Source organism: Oncorhynchus masou, unplaced genomic scaffold (assembly GCF_036934945.1).
Source record: "Oncorhynchus masou masou isolate Uvic2021 unplaced genomic scaffold, UVic_Omas_1.1 unplaced_scaffold_899, whole genome shotgun sequence".
NCBI lineage: Eukaryota > Metazoa > Chordata > Actinopteri > Salmoniformes > Salmonidae > Oncorhynchus > Oncorhynchus masou.
The window spans coordinates 232,501-252,998 of NW_027015460.1; the positions used below are offsets into that span (position 1 = coordinate 232,501).

The following is a 20,498-nucleotide window of genomic DNA, read 5'->3' on the forward strand; positions in this document are numbered from 1 at the left end:
AGGAGGAGATGGAGGTGGTGGTAGAGGGGGAGGAGGTGGGAGGGGGGAGGTGGTAGAGGGGGGGTGGTAGAGGGGGGGTGGAGGAGGAGATGGAGGAGGTGGTAGAGGAGGATGTGGTAGAGGGGGAGATGGAGGAGGTGGTAGAGGGGGAGGAGGAGATGGAGGAGGTGGTAGAGGAGGAGGTGGAGATGGAGGAGGTGGTAGAGGGGGAGGAAGTGGAGATGGAGGAGATGGAGATGGAGGTGGTAGAGGGGGAGGTAGAGGAGATGGAGGAGGAGGAGATGGTAGAGGGGGAGGAGGAGATGGAGGAGATGGTAGAGGAGATGGTAGAGGGGGAGGTAGAGGAGATGGAGGAGGTGGTAGAGGGGGAGGAGGAGATGGAGGAGGTGGTAGAGGGGGAGGAGGAGATGGAGGTGGTGGAGGAGATAGTAGAGGGGGAGGTAGAGGAGATGGAGGAGATGGAGAAGGTGGTAGAGGGGGAGGAGGAGATGGAGGAGATGGTAGAGGGGGAGGAGGAGATGGAGGAGGTGGTAGAGGGGGAGGAGGAGATGGAGGAGGTGGTAGAGGGGGAGGAGGAGATGGAGGTGGTGGAGGAGATGAAGGTGGTGGTAGAGGGGGAGGAGGGGATGGAGGAGATGGTAGAGGGGGAGGAGGAGATGGAGGTGGTGGTAGAGGGGGAGGAGGAGATGGATGAGGTGGTAGAGGGGGAGGAGGAGATGGATGCGGTGGTAGAGGGGGAGGAGGAGATGGAGGGGGGAGGAGGAGATGGAGGAGGTGGTAGAGGGGGAGGAGATGGAGGAGGTGGTAGAGGGAGAGGTAGTAGTAGAGGTGGGAGGAGGAAGAGGAGGAGGTTGCAAATAAATAAATAAATTTGCAAATAAATTCATAAAAAATTTGATTTTCTGGCTTTTTTTTCTTCTCATTTTGTCTGTCGTAGTTGAAGTGTACCTATGATGAACATTACAGGCCTCTCATCTTTTTAAGTGGGAGAACTTGCACAATTGGTGGCTGACTAAATACTTTTTTGCCCCACTGTACCTGTGTTATCAGAGGACAGGTATTCCGTCTGTCTCACTACCTGTGTTATCAGAGGGCAGGTAATCCGTCTGTCTCCCTACCTGTGTTATCAGAGGACAGGTAATCCTTCTGTCTCCCTACCTGTGTTATCAGAGAGGACAGGTAACCCGTCTGTCTCACTACCTGTGTTATCAGAGGGCAGGTAATCCGTCTGTCTCCCTACCTGTGTTATCAGAGGACAGGTAATCCGTCTGTCTCCCTACCTGTGTTATCAGAGGACAGGTATTCCGTCTGTCTCCCTACCTGTGTTATCAGAGGACAGGTATTCCGTCTGTCTCCCTACCTGTGTTATCAGAGGACAGGTAATCCGTCTGTCTCCCTACCTGTGTTATCGGAGGACAGGTATTCCATCTGTCTCCTTACCTGTGTTATCAGAGGACAGGTAGTGCTACAGGTAATCCGTCTGTCTCCCTACCTGTGTTATCAGAGGACAGGTAATCCATCTGTCTCCCTACCTGTGTTATCAGAGGACAGGTATTCCATCTGTCTCCCTACCTGTGTTATCAGAGGGCAGGTATTCCATCTGTCTCCCTACCTGTGTTATCAGAGGGCAGGTAGTGCTACAGGTAATCCGTCTGTCTCCCTACCTGTGTTATCAGAGGACAGGTATTCCATCTGTCTCCCTACCTGTGTTATCAGAGGACAGGTAATCCATCCGTCTCCCTACCTGTGTTATCAGAGGACAGGTAATCCGTCTGTCTCCCTACCTGTGTTATCAGAGGACAGGTAATCCGTCTGTCTCCCTACCTGTGTTATCAGAGGACAGGTAGTGCTACAGGTAATCCGTCTGTCTCCCTACCTGTGTTATCAGAGGACAGGTATTCCATCTGTCTCTCTACCTGTGTTATCAGAGGACAGGTAATCCATCCGTCTCCCTACCTGTGTTATCAGAGGGCAGGTATTCCATCTGTCTCCCTACCTGTGTTATCAGAGGACAGGTAATCCGTCTGTCTCCCTACCTGTGTTATCAGAGGACAGGTAATCCATCTGTCTCACTACCTGTGTTATCAGAGGACAGGTATTCCATCTGTCTCCCTACCTGTGTTATCAGAGGACAGGTAATCCGTCTGTCTCCCTACCTGTGTTATCAGAGGACAGGTAATCCATCTGTCTCCCTACCTGTGTTATCAGAGGACAGGTATTCCATCTGTCTCCCTACCTGTGTTATCAGAGGGCAGGTAGTGCTGCAGGTCATCCAGTCGGTCTCTGAGAGCAGCATCCAGTGATGAACAGAAGATCTGGACACAGGGTGTCAGGGCCTGAGTCTTCATGGACAGGCCGCTCCGGTGCTGTGGCCCCCGTTGGGATACACTGACCCAGGCCGCGTCGCTCAGTAGGTCCCCCTGGGCCTCGGACCACAGGAAGGAGGCCACGTCTGCCTCGTAGAGAGCACCTCGGCTGGGGAGGGGAGGGCTGGAGCCTGGCGGACCGGGGCCTGGAGGGGTGGGCTGGCCCTCTAGATCTCGAAGGGCAGAGGAGAGGAGCTGTCTGCAGCTGGTGGAGATAGTCTCTGTACCCTCCTGGGTGATCGCCTGGAGGAGAGAATGGAAGAAGAGGGGGAGATGGAGAACGGGAGAATTAAGGGAGCAGAAGATAGAGAGAAGGGGAGAGAGAGAAAGGAGGGAGGAAGATGGAAGACGGGGGGGAGATGGAGAACGGGAGAATTAAGGGAGCAGAAGATAGAGAGAAGGGGAGAGAGAGAAAGGAGGGAGGAAGATGGAAGACGGGGGGGGGAGATGGAGAACGGGAGAATTAAGGGAGCAGAAGATAGAGAGAAGGGGAGAGAGAGAAAGGAGAGAGGAAGATGGAAGACGGGGGGGGGGAGATGGAGAACGGGAGAATCAAGGGAGCAGAAGATAGAGAGAAGGGGAGAGAGAGAAAGGAGAGAGGAAGATGGAAGACGGGGGGGGGGGGGAGAAAGGAGATGAGAGAGAGACAGAGGGAGAGGAAACAGACAGACACAGTGAGCAGATTAGAACTATTCTGGAGAGGAGAATTAGTTTACTAGATTAGCTAGAAGACAGAAGTCAGCTGTAGCTACTAGCTAGTTAAATCGGCAGGTTAAACCTGTTGTTCTGTTTCTAAAAGGTTCCCCACTGTCTGCATGGGAACAGCTCAATGTAATGAGAGGAGCAGGGTGTATAGAATACACACGACTAGAGAATAATATTAACAACAACAGCTAAACTGTCAGCGCTCCTTTCTATTTTATAACATGGACACAGATTAGTTCTAGACTGAAAGGCCTGGTCAACAGAGATTCTCCATAGAAGGTGCTACTTCCTCCAGGACTAATGTGGTGCACCACTCACTTCCTTCCAAGTGTCCACAATCAAAGCCCGGGGGACGAGGCCTGGGTCTCGTTAATCTAAACCTAGATTAAGACTGGCTTTTATCTGTGTCCTGGAAACGGGACCGGAGTGTAGCTAGTTACCTGCAGGCGTTGTAGGAAGAGCTGCTGTAGGAAGTCCTCCCACAGCGCTAGGGGGCGCTCTAACAGCCGCTGGCAGATGAAGCTCCAGTGTTGACTGATGGAGTCGGTGGAGAGGAGGTCCCACACAGCATCTCTGATGGAGGCTAGGCCCTTCAGACTGTTCACATAGACCAGCAGACTGCTGACACCATTACAGATGTCCTCCTTACAGCTGGGAGAAACAATACAACATGATAACAACCCTAACCAGACTGCTGACACCATTACAGATGTCCTCCTTACAGCTGGGAGAAACAATACAACATGATAACAACCCTAACCAGACTGCTGACTCTGTTACAGCTGGGAGAAACAATACAACATGATAACAACCCTAACCAGACTGCTGACTCTGTTACAGCTGGGAGAAGCTGGGAGAAACAATACAACATGATAACAACCCTAACCAGACTGCCGAATCTGTTACAGCTGGGAGAAACAATACAACATGATAACAACCCTAACCAGACTGCTGACACCATTACAGATGTCCTCCTTACAGCTGGGAGAAACAATACAACATGATAACAACCCTAACCAGACTGCTGACTCTGTTACAGCTGGGAGAAACAATACAACATGATAACAACCCTAACCAGACTGCTGACACCATTACAGATGTCCTCCTTACAGCTGGGAGAAACAATACAACATGATAACAACCCTAACCAGACTGCTGACACCATTACAGATGTCCTCCTTACAGCTGGGAGAAACAATACAACATGATAACAACCCTAACCAGACTGCTGACTCTGTTACAGCTGGGAGAAACAATACAACATGATAACAACCCTAACAAGACTGCTGACTCTGTTACAGCTGGGAGAAGCTGGGAGAAACAATACAACATGATAACAACCCTAACCAGACTGCCGACTCTGTTACAGCTGGGAGAAACAATACAACATGATAACAACCCTAACCAGACTGCTGACACCATTACAGATGTCCTCCTTACAGCTGGGAGAAACAATACAACATGATAACAACCCTAACCAGACTGCTGACTCTGTTACAGCTGGGAGAAACAATACAACATGATAACAACCCTAACCAGACTGCTGACACCATTACAGATGTCCTCCTTACAGCTGGGAGAAACAATACAACATGATAACAACCCTAACCAGACTGCCGACTCTGTTACAGCTGGGAGAAACAATACAACATGATAACAACCCTAACCAGACTGCTGACTCTGTTACAGCTGGGAGAAACAATACAACATGATAACAACCCTAACCAGACTGCTGACTCTGTTACAGCTGGGAGAAGCTGGGAGAAACAATACAACATGATAACAACCCTAACCAGACTGCCGACTCTGTTACAGCTGGGAGAAACAATACAACATGATAACAACCCTAACCAGACTGCTGACACCATTACAGATGTCCTCCTTACAGCTGGGAGAAACAATACAACATGATAACAACCCTAACCAGACTGCCGACTCTGTTACAGCTGGGAGAAACAATACAACATGATAACAACCCTAACCAGACTGCTGACTCTGTTACAGCTGGGAGAAACAATACAACATGATAACAACCCTAACCAGACTGCCGACTCTGTTACAGCTGGGAGAAACAATACAACAACAACCCTAACCAGACTGCTGACTATGTTACAGCTGGGAGAAACAATACAACATGATAACAACCCTAACCAGACTGCTGACTATGTTACAGCTGGGAGAAACAATACAACATGATAACAACCCTAACCAGACTGCTGACTATGTTACAGCTGGGAGAAACAATACAACATGATAACAACCCTAACCAGACTGCCGTGTCTGTTACAGCTGGGATAAATAAAACATGATAACAACCCTAACCAGACTGCTGACTCTGTTACAGCTGGGAGAAACAATACAACATGATAACAACCCTAACCAGACTGCTGACACCATTACAGATGTCCTCCTTCCAGCTGGGAGAAACAATACAACATGATAACAACCCTAACCAGACTGCTGACTCTGTTACAGCTGGGAGAAACAATACAACATGATAACAACCCTAACCAGACTGCTGACACCATTACAGATGTCCTCCTTACAGCTGGGAGAAACAATACAACATGATAACAACCCTAACCAGACTGCTGACTCTGTTACAGCTGGGAGAAACAATACAACATGATAACAACCCTAACCAGACTGCTGACACCATTACAGATGTCCTCCTTACAGCTGGGAGAAACAATACAACATGATAACAACCCTAACCAGACTGCTGACACCATTACAGATGTCCTCCTTACAGCTGGGAGAAACAATACAACATGATAACAACCCTAACCAGACTGCTGACTCTGTTACAGCTGGGAGAAACAATACAACATGATAACAACCCTAACCAGACTGCTGACTCTGTTACAGCTGGGAGAAGCTGGGAGAAACAATACAACATGATAACAACCCTAACCAGACTGCCGACTCTGTTACAGCTGGGAGAAACAATACAACATGATAACAACCCTAACCAGACTGCTGACACCATTACAGATGTCCTCCTTACAGCTGGGAGAAACAATACAACATGATAACAACCCTAACCAGACTGCCGACTCTGTTACAGCTGGGAGAAACAATACAACATGATAACAACCCTAACCAGACTGCTGACTCTGTTACAGCTGGGAGAAACAATACAACATGATAACAACCCTAACCAGACTGCTGACTCTGTTACAGCTGGGAGAAACAATACAACATGATAACAACCCTAACCAGACTGCCGACTCTGTTACAGCTGGGAGAAACAATACAACAACAACCCTAACCAGACTGCTGACTATGTTACAGCTGGGAGAAACAATACAACATGATAACAACCCTAACCAGACTGCTGACTATGTTACAGCTGGGAGAAACAATACAACATGATAACAACCCTAACCAGACTGCTGACTCTGTTACAGCTGGGAGAAACAATACAACATGATAACAACCCTAACCAGACTGCTGACTATGTTACAGCTGGGAGAAACAATACAACATGATAACAACCCTAACCAGACTGCCGTGTCTGTTACAGCTGGGATAAATAAAACATGACAACAACCCTAACCAGACTGCTGACTCTGTTACAGCTGGGAGAAACAATACAACATGACAACAACCCTAACCAGACTGCTGACACCATTACAGATGTCCTCCTTCCAGCTGGGAGAAACAATACAACATGATAACAACCCTAACCAGACTGCTGACTCTGTTACAGCTGGGAGAAACAATACAACATGACAACAACCCTAACCAGACTGCTGACACCATTACAGATGTCCTCCTTCCAGCTGGGAGAAACAATACAACATGATAACAACCCTAACCAGACTGCTGACACCATTACAGATGTCCTCCTTACAGCTGGGAGAAACAATACAACATGATAACAACCCTAACCAGACTGCTGACTCTGTTACAGCTGGGAGAAACAATACAACATGATAACAACCCTAACCAGACTGCTGACACCATTACAGATGTCCTCCTTACAGCTGGGAGAAACAATACAACATGATAACCCTAACCCTAACCAGACTGCCGACTCTGTTACAGCTGGGAGAAACAATACAACATGATAACAACCCTAACCAGACTGCTGACTCTGTTACAGCTGGGAGAAACAATACAACATGATAACAACCCTAACCAGACTGCTGACTCTGTTACAGCTGGACACCATTACAGACTGCTGACTCTGTTACAGCTGGGAGAAGCTGGGAGAAACAATACAACATGATAACAACCCTAACCAGACTGCCGACTCTGTTACAGCTGGGAGAAACAATACAACATGATAACAACCCTAACCAGACTGCTGACACCATTACAGATGTCCTCCTTACAGCTGGGAGAAACAATACAACATGATAACAACCCTAACCAGACTGCCGACTCTGTTACAGCTGGGAGAAACAATACAACATGATAACAACCCTAACCAGACTGCTGACACCATTACAGATGTCCTCCTTCCAGCTGGGAGAAACAATACAACATGATAACAACCCTAACCAGACTGCTGACTCTGTTACAGCTGGGAGAAATAAAACATGACAACAACCCTAACCAGACTGCTGACTCTGTTACAGCTGGGAGAAACAATACAACATGATAACAACCCTAACCAGACTGCTGACTGTTACAGCTGGGAGAAACAATACAACATGATAACAACCCTAACCAGACTGCTGACTCTGTTACAGCTGGGAGAAACAATACAACATGACAACAACCCTAACCAGACTGCCGTCTCTGTTACAGCTGGGAGAAATAAAACATGACAACAACCCTAACCAGACTGCCGTCTCTGTTACAGCTGGGAGAAACAATACAACATGATAACAACCCTAACCAGACTGCCGTCTCTGTTACAGCTGGGAGAAACAATACAACATGATAACAACCCTAACCAGACTGCTGACTCTGTTACAGACGTCCTCCTTCCAGCTGGGAGAAATAAAACAACATGATAACAACCCTAACCAGACTGCCGTCTCTGTTACAGCTGGGAGAAACAACCCTAACCAGACTGCTGACTCTGTTACAGACGTCCTCCTTCCAGCTGGGAGAAATAAAACAACATGATAACAACCCTAACCAGACTGCCGTCTCTGTTACAGCTGGGAGAAACAATACAACATGACAACAACCCTAACCAGACTGCTGACTCTGTTACAGACGTCCTCCTTCCAGCTGGGATGAGAATGAAAAGACGAGTTATAGAGTCTGGCTGAATGCCAATTCACCTGCTTTCCCTCCATCTACATGTTCACGTGTTCAGGACAACCCAGGGTATCATTGTGTTCAGGACAACCCAGGGTATCATTGTGTTCAGGACAACCCAGGGTATCATTGTGTTCAGGACAACCCAGGGTATCATTGTGTTCAGGACAACCCAGGGTATCATTGTGTTCAGGACAACCCAGGGTATCAGGCTCATTGTGTTCAGGACAACCCAGGGTATCATTGTGTTCAGGACAATCCAGGGTATCAGTCTCATTGTGTTCAGGACAACCCAGGGTATCATTGTGTTCAGGACAACCCAGGGTATCATTGTGCTCAGGACAACCCAGGGTATCATTGTGCTCAGGACAACCCAGGGTATCAGGCTCATTGTGTTCAGGACAATCCAGGGTATCAGGCTCATTGTGTTCAGGACAACCCAGGGTATCATTGTGTTCAGGACAACCCAGGGTATCATTGTGTTCAGGACAACCCAGGGTATCATTGTGTTCAGGACAACCCAGGGTATCATTGTGTTCAGGACAACCCAGGGTATCAGGCTCATTGTGTTCAGGACAACCCAGGGTATCATTGTGTTCAGGACAACCCAGGGTATCATTGTGTTCAGGACAACCCAGGGTATCATTGTGTTCAGGACAACCCAGGGTATCATTGTGTTCATTGTGACAACCCAGGGTATCATTGGACAGGACCCAGGGTATCATTGTGTTCAGGACAACCCAGGGTATCATTGTGTTCAGGACAACCCAGGGTATCAGGCTCATTGTGTTCAGGACAACCCAGGGTATCATTGTGTTCAGGACAACCCAGGGTATCAGTCTCATTGTGCTCAGGACAACCCAGGGTATCAGGCTCATTGTGTTCAGGACAACCCAGGGTATCAATCTCATTGTGTTCAGGACAACCCAGGGTATCAATCTCATTGTGTTCAGGACAACCCAGGGTATCAATCTCATTGTGTTCAGGACAACCCAGGGTATCAATCTCATTGTGTTCAGGACAACCCAGGGTATCAGGCTCAGGGTATCAACCGTAGTGATCATCAACATGAGTTTGATGATGTGGAAATGTGAAGTGCACATTTGGACTCACAGGTATTTGGCTTGTATCACATCAAAGCAGTATTTATTATAGTCCTCAACGTCTCATCTTTTTAAATACATTTGAGTCCTCTTCATTCACAGCATTTCCTTCACTCGGTCAACAAAACATTTACAAAAGTTGCCCAATTAGGGGCAGGGATGGGGACAACTTCTGGTCACGTACGGGGCTGTAGTTCATAACGCCTGTCAGTCAAAACCCATACAGAGCCTGAGCTCTGACGTCATGTATAGCATGTTACTGAACAGACACTGAGCTCTGACGTCATGTATAGCATGTTACTGAACACTGAGCTCTGATGTCATGTATAGCATGTTACTGTACAGACACTGAGCTCTGACGTCATGTATAGCATGTTACTGAACACTGAGCTCTGATGTCATGTATAGCATGTTACTGAACAGACACTGAGCTCTGACGTCATGTATAGCATGTTACTGAACAGACACTGAGCTCTGACGTCATGTATAGCATGTTACTGAACAGACACTGAGCTCTGACGTCATGTATAGCATGTTACTGAACAGACACTGAGGTCTGACGTCATGTATAGCATGTTACTGAACAGACACTGAGCTCTGACGTCATGTATAGCATGTTACTGAACACTGAGCTCTGATGTCATGTATAGCATGTTACTGTACAGACACTGAGCTCTGACGTCATGTATAGCATGTTACTGAACAGACACTGAGCTCTGACGTCATGTATAGCATGTTACTGAACAGACACTGAGCTCTGACGTCATGTATAGCATGTTACTGAACAGACACTGAGGTCTGACGTCATGTATAGCATGTTACTGAACAGACACTGAGCTCTGACGTCATGTATAGCATGTTACTGAACACTGAGCTCTGATGTCATGTATAGCATGTTACTGTACAGACACTGAGCTCTGACGTCATGTATAGCATGTTACTGAACACTGAGCTCTGATGTCATGTATAGCATGTTACTGAACAGACACTGAGCTCTGACGTCATGTATAGCATGTTACTGAACAGACACTGAGCTCTGACGTCATGTATAGCATGTTACTGAACAGACACTGAGCTCTGACGTCATGTATAGCATGTTACTGAACAGACACTGAGCTCTGACGTCATGTATAGCATGTTACTGAACAGACACTGAGCTCTGACGTCATGTATAGCATGTTACTGTACAGACACTGAGCTCTGACGTCATGTATAGCATGTTACTGAACAGACACTGAGCTCTGACGTCATGTATAGCGTGTTACTGAACACTGAGGTCTGACGTCATGTATAGCATGTTACTGTACAGACACTGAGCTCTGACGTCATGTATAGCGTGTTACTGAACAGACACTGAGCTCTGACGTCATGTATAGCATGTTACTGAACAGACACTGAGCTCTGACGTCATGTATAGCATGTTACTGAACAGACACTGAGCTCTGACGTCATGTATAGCATGTTACTGTACAGCCACTGAGCTCTGACGTCATGTATAGCATGTTACTGTACAGACACTGAGCTCTGACGTCATGTATAGCATGTTACTGAACAGACACTGAGCTCTGACGTCATGTATAGCATGTTACTGAACAGACACTGAGCTCTGACGTCATGTATAGCGTGTTACTGAACACTGAGGTCTGACGTCATGTATAGCATGTTACTGTACAGACACTGAGCTCTGACGTCATGTATAGCATGTTACTGAACACTGAGCTCTGACGTCATGTATAGCATGTTACTGTACAGACACTGAGGTCTGACGTCATGTATAGCATGTTACTGAACAGACACTGAGCTCTGACGTCATGTATAGCGTGTTACTGAACAGACACTGAGCTCTGACGTCATGTATAGCATGTTACTGAACAGACACTGAGCTCTGACGTCATGTATAGCATGTTACTGTACAGACACTGAGCTCTGACGTCATGTATAGCATGTTACTGAACACTGAGCTCTGATGTCATGTATAGCATGTTACTGAACAGACACTGAGCTCTGACGTCATGTATAGCATGTTACTGAACAGACACTGAGCTCTGACGTCATGTATAGCATGTTACTGTACAGACACTGAGCTCTGACGTCATGTATAGCATGTTACTGAACAGACACTGAGCTCTGACGTCATGTATAGCATGTTACTGAACAGACACTGAGCTCTGACGTCATGTATAGCATGTTACTGTACACTGAGGTCTGACGTCATGTATAGCATGTTACTGAACAGACACTGAGCTCTGACGTCATGTATAGCATGTTACTGTACAGACACTGAGCTCTGACGTCATGTATAGCATGTTACTGAACAGACACTGAGCTCTGACGTCATGTATAGCATGTTACTGTACAGACACTGAGCTCTGACGTCATGTATAGCATGTTACTGAACAGACACTGAGCTCTGACGTCATGTATAGCATGTTACTGAACAGACACTGAGGTCTGACGTCATGTATAGCATGTTACTGAACACTGAGGTCTGACGTCATGTATAGCATGTTACTGTACACTGAGGTCTGACGTCATGTATAGCATGTTACTGTACAGACACTGAGCTCTGACGTCATGTATAGCATGTTACTGAACAGACACTGAGCTCTGACGTCATGTATAGCATGTTACTGAACAGACACTGAGCTCTGACGTCATGTATAGCATGTTACTGTACAGACACTGAGCTCTGACGTCATGTATAGCATGTTACTGAACAGACACTGAGCTCTGACGTCATGTATAGCGTGTTACTGAACACTGAGCTCTGACGTCATGTATAGCATGTTACTGTACAGACACTGAGCTCTGACGTCATGTATAGCGTGTTACTGAACAGACACTGAGCTCTGACGTCATGTATAGCATGTTACTGAACAGACACTGAGCTCTGACGTCATGTATAGCATGTTACTGAACAGACACTGAGCTCTGACGTCATGTATAGCATGTTACTGTACAGCCACTGAGCTCTGACGTCATGTATAGCATGTTACTGAACACTGAGCTCTGATGTCATGTATAGCATGTTACTGTACAGACACTGAGCTCTGACGTCATGTATAGCATGTTACTGTACAGACACTGAGCTCTGACGTCATGTATAGCATGTTACTGTACAGACACTGAGCTCTGACGTCATGTATAGCATGTTACTGAACACTGAGGTCTGACGTCATGTATAGCATGTTACTGAACACTGAGCTCTGACGTCATGTATAGCATGTTACTGTACAGACACTGAGCTCTGACGTCATGTATAGCATGTTACTGTACAGACACTGAGCTCTGACGTCATGTATAGCATGTTACTGAACACTGAGGTCTGACGTCATGTATAGCATGTTACTGAACACTGAGCTCTGATGTCATGTATAGCATGTTACTGTACAGACACTGAGCTCTGACGTCATGTATAGCATGTTACTGAACAGACACTGAGCTCTGACGTCATGTATAGCATGTTACTGAACACTGAGGTCTGACGTCATGTATAGCATGTTACTGTACAGACACTGAGCTCTGACGTCATGTATAGCATGTTACTGAACAGACACTGAGCTCTGACGTCATGTATAGCATGTTACTGAACAGACACTGAGCTCTGACGTCATGTATAGCATGTTACTGTACAGACACTGAGCTCTGACGTCATGTATAGCATGTTACTGAACAGACACTGAGCTCTGACGTCATGTATAGCGTGTTACTGAACACTGAGGTCTGACGTCATGTATAGCATGTTACTGTACAGACACTGAGCTCTGACGTCATGTATAGCATGTTACTGAACACTGAGCTCTGACGTCATGTATAGCGTGTTACTGTACAGACACTGAGCTCTGACGTCATGTATAGCGTGTTACTGAACAGACACTGAGCTCTGACGTCATGTATAGCATGTTACTGAACAGACACTGAGCTCTGACGTCATGTATAGCATGTTAATGTACAGACACTGAGCTCTGACGTCATGTATAGCATGTTACTGTACAGACACTGAGCTCTGACGTCATGTATAGCATGTTACTGAACAGACACTGAGCTCTGACGTCATGTATAGCATGTTACTGTACAGCCACTGAGCTCTGACGTCATGTATAGCATGTTACTGTACAGACACTGAGCTCTGACGTCATGTATAGCATGTTACTGAACACTGAGCTCTGACGTCATGTATAGCATGTTACTGTACAGACACTGAGCTCTGATGTCATGTATAGCATGTTACTGAACACTGAGGTCTGACGTCATGTATAGCATGTTACTGTACACTGAGCTCTGACGTCATGTATAGCATGTTACTGAACACTGAGCTCTGACGTCATGTATAGCATGTTACTGAACACTGAGGTCTGACGTCATGTATAGCATGTTACTGTACAGACACTGAGCTCTGACGTCATGTATAGCATGTTACTGTACAGACACTGAGCTCTGACGTCATGTATAGCATGTTACTGAACAGACACTGAGCTCTGACGTCATGTATAGCATGTTACTGAACACAGCTCTGACGTCATGTATAGCATGTTACTGAACACAGCTCTGACGTCATGTATAGCATGTTACTGTACAGACACTGAGCTCTGACGTCATGTATAGCATGTTACTGAACACTGAGGTCTGACGTCACGTATAGCATGTTACTGAACACTGAGCTCTGACGTCATGTATAGCATGTTACTGAACACTGAGCTCTGACGTCATGTATAGCATGTTACTGAACAGACACTGAGCTCTGACGTCATGTATAGCATGTTACTGAACACTGAGGTCTGACGTCATGTATAGCATGTTACTGTACAGACACTGAGCTCTGACGTCACGTATAGCATGTTACTGAACAGACACTGAGCTCTGACGTCATGTATAGCGTGTTACTGAACAGACACTGAGCTCTGACGTCATGTATAGCATGTTACTGTACAGACACTGAGCTCTGACGTCATGTATAGCATGTTACTGAACACTGAGCTCTGACGTCATGTATAGCATGTTACTGTACAGACACTGAGCTCTGACGTCATGTATAGCATGTTACTGAACACTGAGCTCTGACGTCATGTATAGCATGTTACTGTACAGACACTGAGGTCTGACGTCATGTATAGCATGTTACTGTACAGACACTGAGCTCTGACGTCATGTATAGCATGTTACTGAACACTGAGCTCTGACGTCATGTATAGCATGTTACTGTACAAACACTGAGCTCTGACGTCATGTATAGCATGTTACTGTACAGACACTGAGGTCTGACGTCATGTATAGCATGTTACTGAACAGACACTGAGCTCTGACGTCATGTATAGCATGTTACTGAACAGACACTGAGCTCTGACGTCATGTATAGCGTGTTACTGAACAGACACTGAGCTCTGACGTCATGTATAGCATGTTACTGTACAGCCACTGAGCTCTGACGTCATGTATAGCGTGTTACTGAACAGACACTGAGCTCTGACGTCATGTATAGCATGTTACTGAACAGACACTGAGCTCTGACGTCATGTATAGCATGTTACTGAACAGACACTGAGCTCTGACGTCATGTATAGCATGTTACTGTACAGACACTGAGCTCTGACGTCATGTATAGCATGTTACTGAACAGACACTGAGCTCTGACGTCATGTATAGCATGTTACTGTACAGCCAGGTACACTTCAGGCTTGTTTAAATTATTTATAAGTGGAACATGAATGACATCATTCAAGTCAAGAGTGTGTCCCCAAGTTGAAGGGTTTATCAACTCCCTCGCCACTGTCTGGAACAGGGGCGGCAGTGTAGCCTAGTGGTTAGACTAGTAACCGAAAGGTTGCAAGTTCAAATCCCCGAGCTGACAAGGTACAAAATCTGTCGTTCTGCCCCTGAACAGGCAGTTAACCCACTGTTCCTAGGCCGTCATTGAAAATAAGAATTTGTTCTTAACTGACTTGCCTAGTAAAATAAAGGTAAATAAATAACATATTTCAACCCGTGGGCCCTGATCGCGTCTGGTGTGGATGGACAAACATCAACCTGCGGACCCATACACGCGTGTGCCTCCCCTTCCAGTCAGCATGTGAGAGTTCAGTTTGGGTTGATTTGGTTCCCAGAGCAGATCTAGTTCCTGAAGAAGCTGGTCATTTTCTGGTCCCAGATCAGACTCTCCTTAATAATCTTATTCTCGTTCTACAGCCGACTATGATCGATATTGAATATCAGTTGTTGAAATTAAAGGGCATTGATTGGCTGAAATATGGCAGCTGTTTCTATATGCAAAAGTAAAGGGTATTGATTGGCTGAAATATGGCAGCTGTTTCTATATGCAAAGTAAAGGGTATTGATTGGCTGAAATATGGCAGCTGTTTCTATATGCAAAGTAAAGGGTATTGATTGGCTGAAATATGGCAGCTGTTTCTATATGCAAAAGTAAAGGGTATTGATTGGCTGAAATATGGCAGCTGTTTCTATATGCAAAGTAAAGGGCATTGATTGGCTGAAATATGGCAGCGGTTTCTATATGCAAAGGTAAAGGGTATTGATTGGCTGAAATATGGCAGCTGTTTCTATATGCAAAGTAAAGGGTATTGATTGGCTGAAATATGGCAGCTGTTTCTATATGCAAAGTAAAGGGTATTGATTGGCTGAAATATGGCAGCTGTTTCTATATGCAAAAGTAAAGGGTATTGATTGGCTGAAATATGGCAGCTGTTTCTATATGCAAAAGTAAAGGGTATTGATTGGTTGAAATATGGCAGCTGTTTCTATATGCAAAGTAAAGGGTATTGATTGGCTGAAATATGGCAGCTGTTTCTATATGCAAAAGTAAAGGGTATTGATTGGCTGAAATATGGCAGCTGTTTCCATTTGCAAAAGTAAAGGGTATTGATTGGCTGAAATATGGCAGCTGTTTCTATAAGCAAAGTAAAGGGTATTGATTGGCTGAAATATGGCAGCTGTTTCTATATGCAAAAGTAAAGGGTATTGATTGGCTGAAATATGGCAGCTGTTTCTATATGCAAAGTAAAGGGTATTGACTGGATGAGGACTTACGTGTTGATCCACTGCTGTAGGGTGTCTCTGAGCTGCTCTCTCTGGATTGGCTGAGCCAGGGTTCTGAGAGCGGGCTGGAACTCAGCGATGGAAGAGGGGAGGTACTTGAACCAGCTTCCTGTACTCACCTCCTCCTGAAGGACACGCCTCCCTTTACCTGGACAACAGGTGAGACCGGAAGGACAGATTACCAGAGATGTCAACAGTTCTATAATTCAGCAATAAGGCCCACAGGGGGTGTGGTGCATTGGCCATATACCACAACCCCCCAAGGTGCATTAATGCTATTATAAACTGTTTACCAACAAACATCTAACAGTAAACAAGTATTTGTGTGTCTTTACAACATACCCATGGTATATTGTTGGATATACGCACAGCTGAAACACTGTTTCAGATCATCAGCATCCAGGACTCAAACTCCTCGGTATATAATTGGTATTCAAATTCGAAAGTCAATATTGTCGAAAGTCAATATCCCTCAGAGAGGATTGGATAGGTGTATGCAACATGGTGACAATTATACCCGGCCAATCAAAAGGTCAAGGTAGACCTGTTAATAACATGTTGCTTATACAATCTAATCTAACACGCTTATATCTAATATATATATATATATATAGTCTAACACTTATATAGTCTTATCAAAGTTAGGGGCTCCAGATCAGTTTGGGACTAAAATGGGATGAAAGTAGGTTCGGCCGTCATTGTAAATAAGCATTATCTTAACTGACTTGCCTAGTTAAATAAAGGTTAAATAAAAAAAATAAAAAAAGTACTTTTTCTTCTTCAACCATTTCTTGCAAGTTATCATAGGTAATGTACCTGTAGGTGTGGTGGAAGTGACGTTCTCCAGAGTGGTGAAGAGGAGGCCGGAGCTCAGCCCTCCGTCCCCCAGCCGGGGACTACCTTCTGAGGCTACGTAGAAGACAGCGTAGGCCTGGTACAGAGTGGTCACCAGCAGCTCTACCAGGCTACACACCTGGGCCTTAATACCAGCACCTGGGACACACACAGACATGGCTGTCAACCTGAACCACACATCAAAACACCACACCAGTCCACTGAACAGAGATGAGGAAGTGAAATGGTTTTCCCAAACAATCCAAGCATGATGGAAGTGTGATAACAGGACATGTTGGGTGGAAGTGTGATAACAGGACATGTTGACTTGGAGAGGAAGTGTGATAACAGGGCATGTTGACTTGGAGAGGAAGTGTGATAACAGGACATGTTGACTTGGAGAGGAAGTGTGATAACAGGACATGTTGACTTGGAGAGGAAGTGTGATAACAGGGCATGTTGACTTGGAGAGGAAGTGTGATAACAGGGCATGTTGACTTGGAGAGGAAGTGTGATAACAGGGCATGTTGACTTGGAGAGGAAGTGTGATAACAGGGCATGTTGACTTGGAGAGGAAGTGTGATAACAGGGCATGTTGACTTGGAGAGGAAGTGTGATAACAGGGCATGTTGACTTGTAGTGGAAGTGTGATAACAGGGCATGTTGGGTGGAAGTGTGATAACAGGACATGTTGGGTGGAAGTGTGATAACAGGACATGTTGACTTGGAGAGGAAGTGTGATAACAGGACATGTTGACTTGGAGAGGAAGTGTGATAACAGGGCATGTTGACTTGGAGAGGAAGTGTGATAACAGGACATGTTGACTTGGAGAGGAAGTGTGATAACAGGACATGTTGACTTGGAGAGGAAGTGTGATAACAGGACATGTTGACTTGGAGAGGAAGTGTCAAGAATGTAATATGTTGTATTGTGTATTGTGTTGTATGATATGTTGTGTTGTGTATTGTGTAGGATGTTATGTATGGTGTTGTGTTGTGTATTGTGTAGGATGTTGTGTATGGTGTTGCATTGTGTTGGAGCGAGTTCCGGGTTGGAGCGAGCGGTCGCATCTACACTTCGGTCCGCAGGTAGTATAACTTTTCATTACATTTCATTATAGTACAACGGTTTGATTTGTCTAATCTTAGCAATTTCTTCTTAGCTAGCTACATAGCCGTCTTTGTATCAAAGATAATTGCATAATTATCGTATTTCGTCGTCCTAACGTATCTGCCCAGCAGCTAGCTAAGCAGCTAGCTAACATCCACTGTCCACCAGCACTGTAGAAACTATTACACTCAACTGAACGACTCGATTAGCGTAGTGTCAGCTAGCTACATAGTTGTCTTCGCTGTTTTCATATCCAAGATAATTGTGTAGTTTAGAGTGTGTAGACTGAGTGATTATCTTAATTTACCGAGGTTAGCTAGCCAGCTATTTGTCGTCCTTAACGTAGGAGATGCTGCTAGCTAGCTAGCCAACAGCTAGCCAACCTCTACCGAATTGAACTTCAACTACCCGGTCAACATTCCGCGTCGCTCCACAGGTAGTATCACATTTTCATTTCACTTCATTACAGTACAACGGTTTGATTTGTTTGATCGTAGCTAGCCAGCTACATAGCCGTCTTTGTATCTAAGACAATTGTGTAGTCTAGAGCGATTTTCTAGGTTAGCTGGCCAGCTATTGTCGTTCTTTTAACGTAGCTAGCCAGCTAGCCCCGAATAGCAGCACTGTAGAAACTATTACAGTACAACGGTTTGATTTGTTTGATCGTAGCTAGCTAGCTACATAGCCGTCTTTGTATCTAAGACAATTGTGTAGCCTAGAGCGATTTTCTAGGTTAGCTAGCCAGCTATTGTCGTTCTTTTAAGGTAACGTAACGCAATCAACCTGCTAGCTAGCCAGCTAGCCCCCGAATAGCAGCACTGTAGAAACTATTACACTCGACGGAACGACTTGATTAGTGTAGTGTCAACATCGCAGCCACTACCAGCTAGCCTACTCCAGCAGTACTGTATCATTTCAATCATTCAATAAGATTCTTGCTACGTAAGCTTAACTTTCTGAACATTCGAGACGTGTAGTCCACTTGTCATTCCAATCTCCTTTGCATTAGCGTAGCCTCTTCTATAGCCTGTCAACTATGTGTCTATCTATCCCTGTTCTCTCCTCTCTGCACAGACCATACAAACGCTCCACACCGCGTGGCCGCGGCCACCCTAATCTGGTGGTCCCAGCGCGCACGACCCACGTGGAGTTCCTGGTCTCCAGTAGCCTCTGGAACTGCCGATCTGCGGCCAACAAGGCAGAGTTCATCTCAGCCTATGCCTCCCTCCAGTCCCTCGACTTCCTGGCACTGACGGAAACATGGATCACCACAGATAACACTGCTACTCCTACTGCTCTCTCTTCGTCCGCCCACGTGTTCTCGCACACCCCGAGAGCTTCTGGTCAGCGGGGTGGTGGCACCGGGATCCTCATCTCTCCCAAGTGGTCATTCTCTCTCTCTCCCCTTACCCATCTGTCTATCGCCTCCTTTGAATTCCATGCTGTCACAGTTACCAGCCCTTTCAAGCTTAACATCCTTATCATTTATCGCCCTCCAGGTTCCTCGGAGAGTTCATCAATGAGCTTGATGCCTTGATAAGCTCCTTTCCTGAGGACGGCTCACCTCTCACAGTCCTGGGCGACTTTAACCTCCCCACGTCTACCTTTGACTCATTCCTCTCTGCCTCCTTCTTTCCACTCCTCTCCTCTTTTGACCTCACCCTCTCACCTTCCCCCCTACTCACAAGGCAGGCAATACGCTCGACCTCATCTTTACTAGATGCTGTTCTTCCACTAACCTCATTGCAACTCCCCTCCAAGTCTCCGACCACTACCTTGTATCCTTTTCCCTCTCGCTCTCATCCAACACTTCCCACACTGCCCCTACTCGGATGGTATCGCGCCGTCCCAACCTTCGCTCTCTCTCCCCCCGCTACTCTCTCCTCTTCCATCCTATCATCTCTTCCCTCTGCTCATACCTTCTCCAACCTATCTCCTGATTCTGCCTCCTCAACCCTCCTCTCTTCCCTTTCTGCATCCTTTGACTCTCTATGTCCCCTATCCTCCAGGCCGGCTCGGTCCTCCCCTCCCGCTCCGTGGCTCGATGACTCATTGCGAGCTCACAGAACAGAGCTCCGGGCAGCCGAGCGGAAATGGAGGAAAACTCGC

The 20,498-nt window shown here is 46.1% G+C and overlaps 1 protein-coding gene across 2 annotated transcripts in view; it reads right to left on the bottom strand.

Annotated features, from left to right (window-relative positions):
- Positions 1-20,498, bottom strand: part of cog1 (component of oligomeric golgi complex 1) — a 65,370-nt gene that overhangs the window by 39,677 nt on the left and 5,195 nt on the right. For both annotated transcript variants that reach the window (XM_064964046.1, XM_064964047.1), the window contains exons 5-8: positions 17,261-17,437; positions 16,436-16,592; positions 3,512-3,722; positions 2,237-2,609 (exon numbers count right to left, since the gene is read on the bottom strand). In XM_064964046.1, coding sequence (XP_064820118.1) covers positions 2,237-2,609; positions 3,512-3,722; positions 16,436-16,592; positions 17,261-17,437 — 918 coding nt within the window. The remainder of the gene's footprint in view (positions 1-2,236; positions 2,610-3,511; positions 3,723-16,435; positions 16,593-17,260; positions 17,438-20,498) is intronic.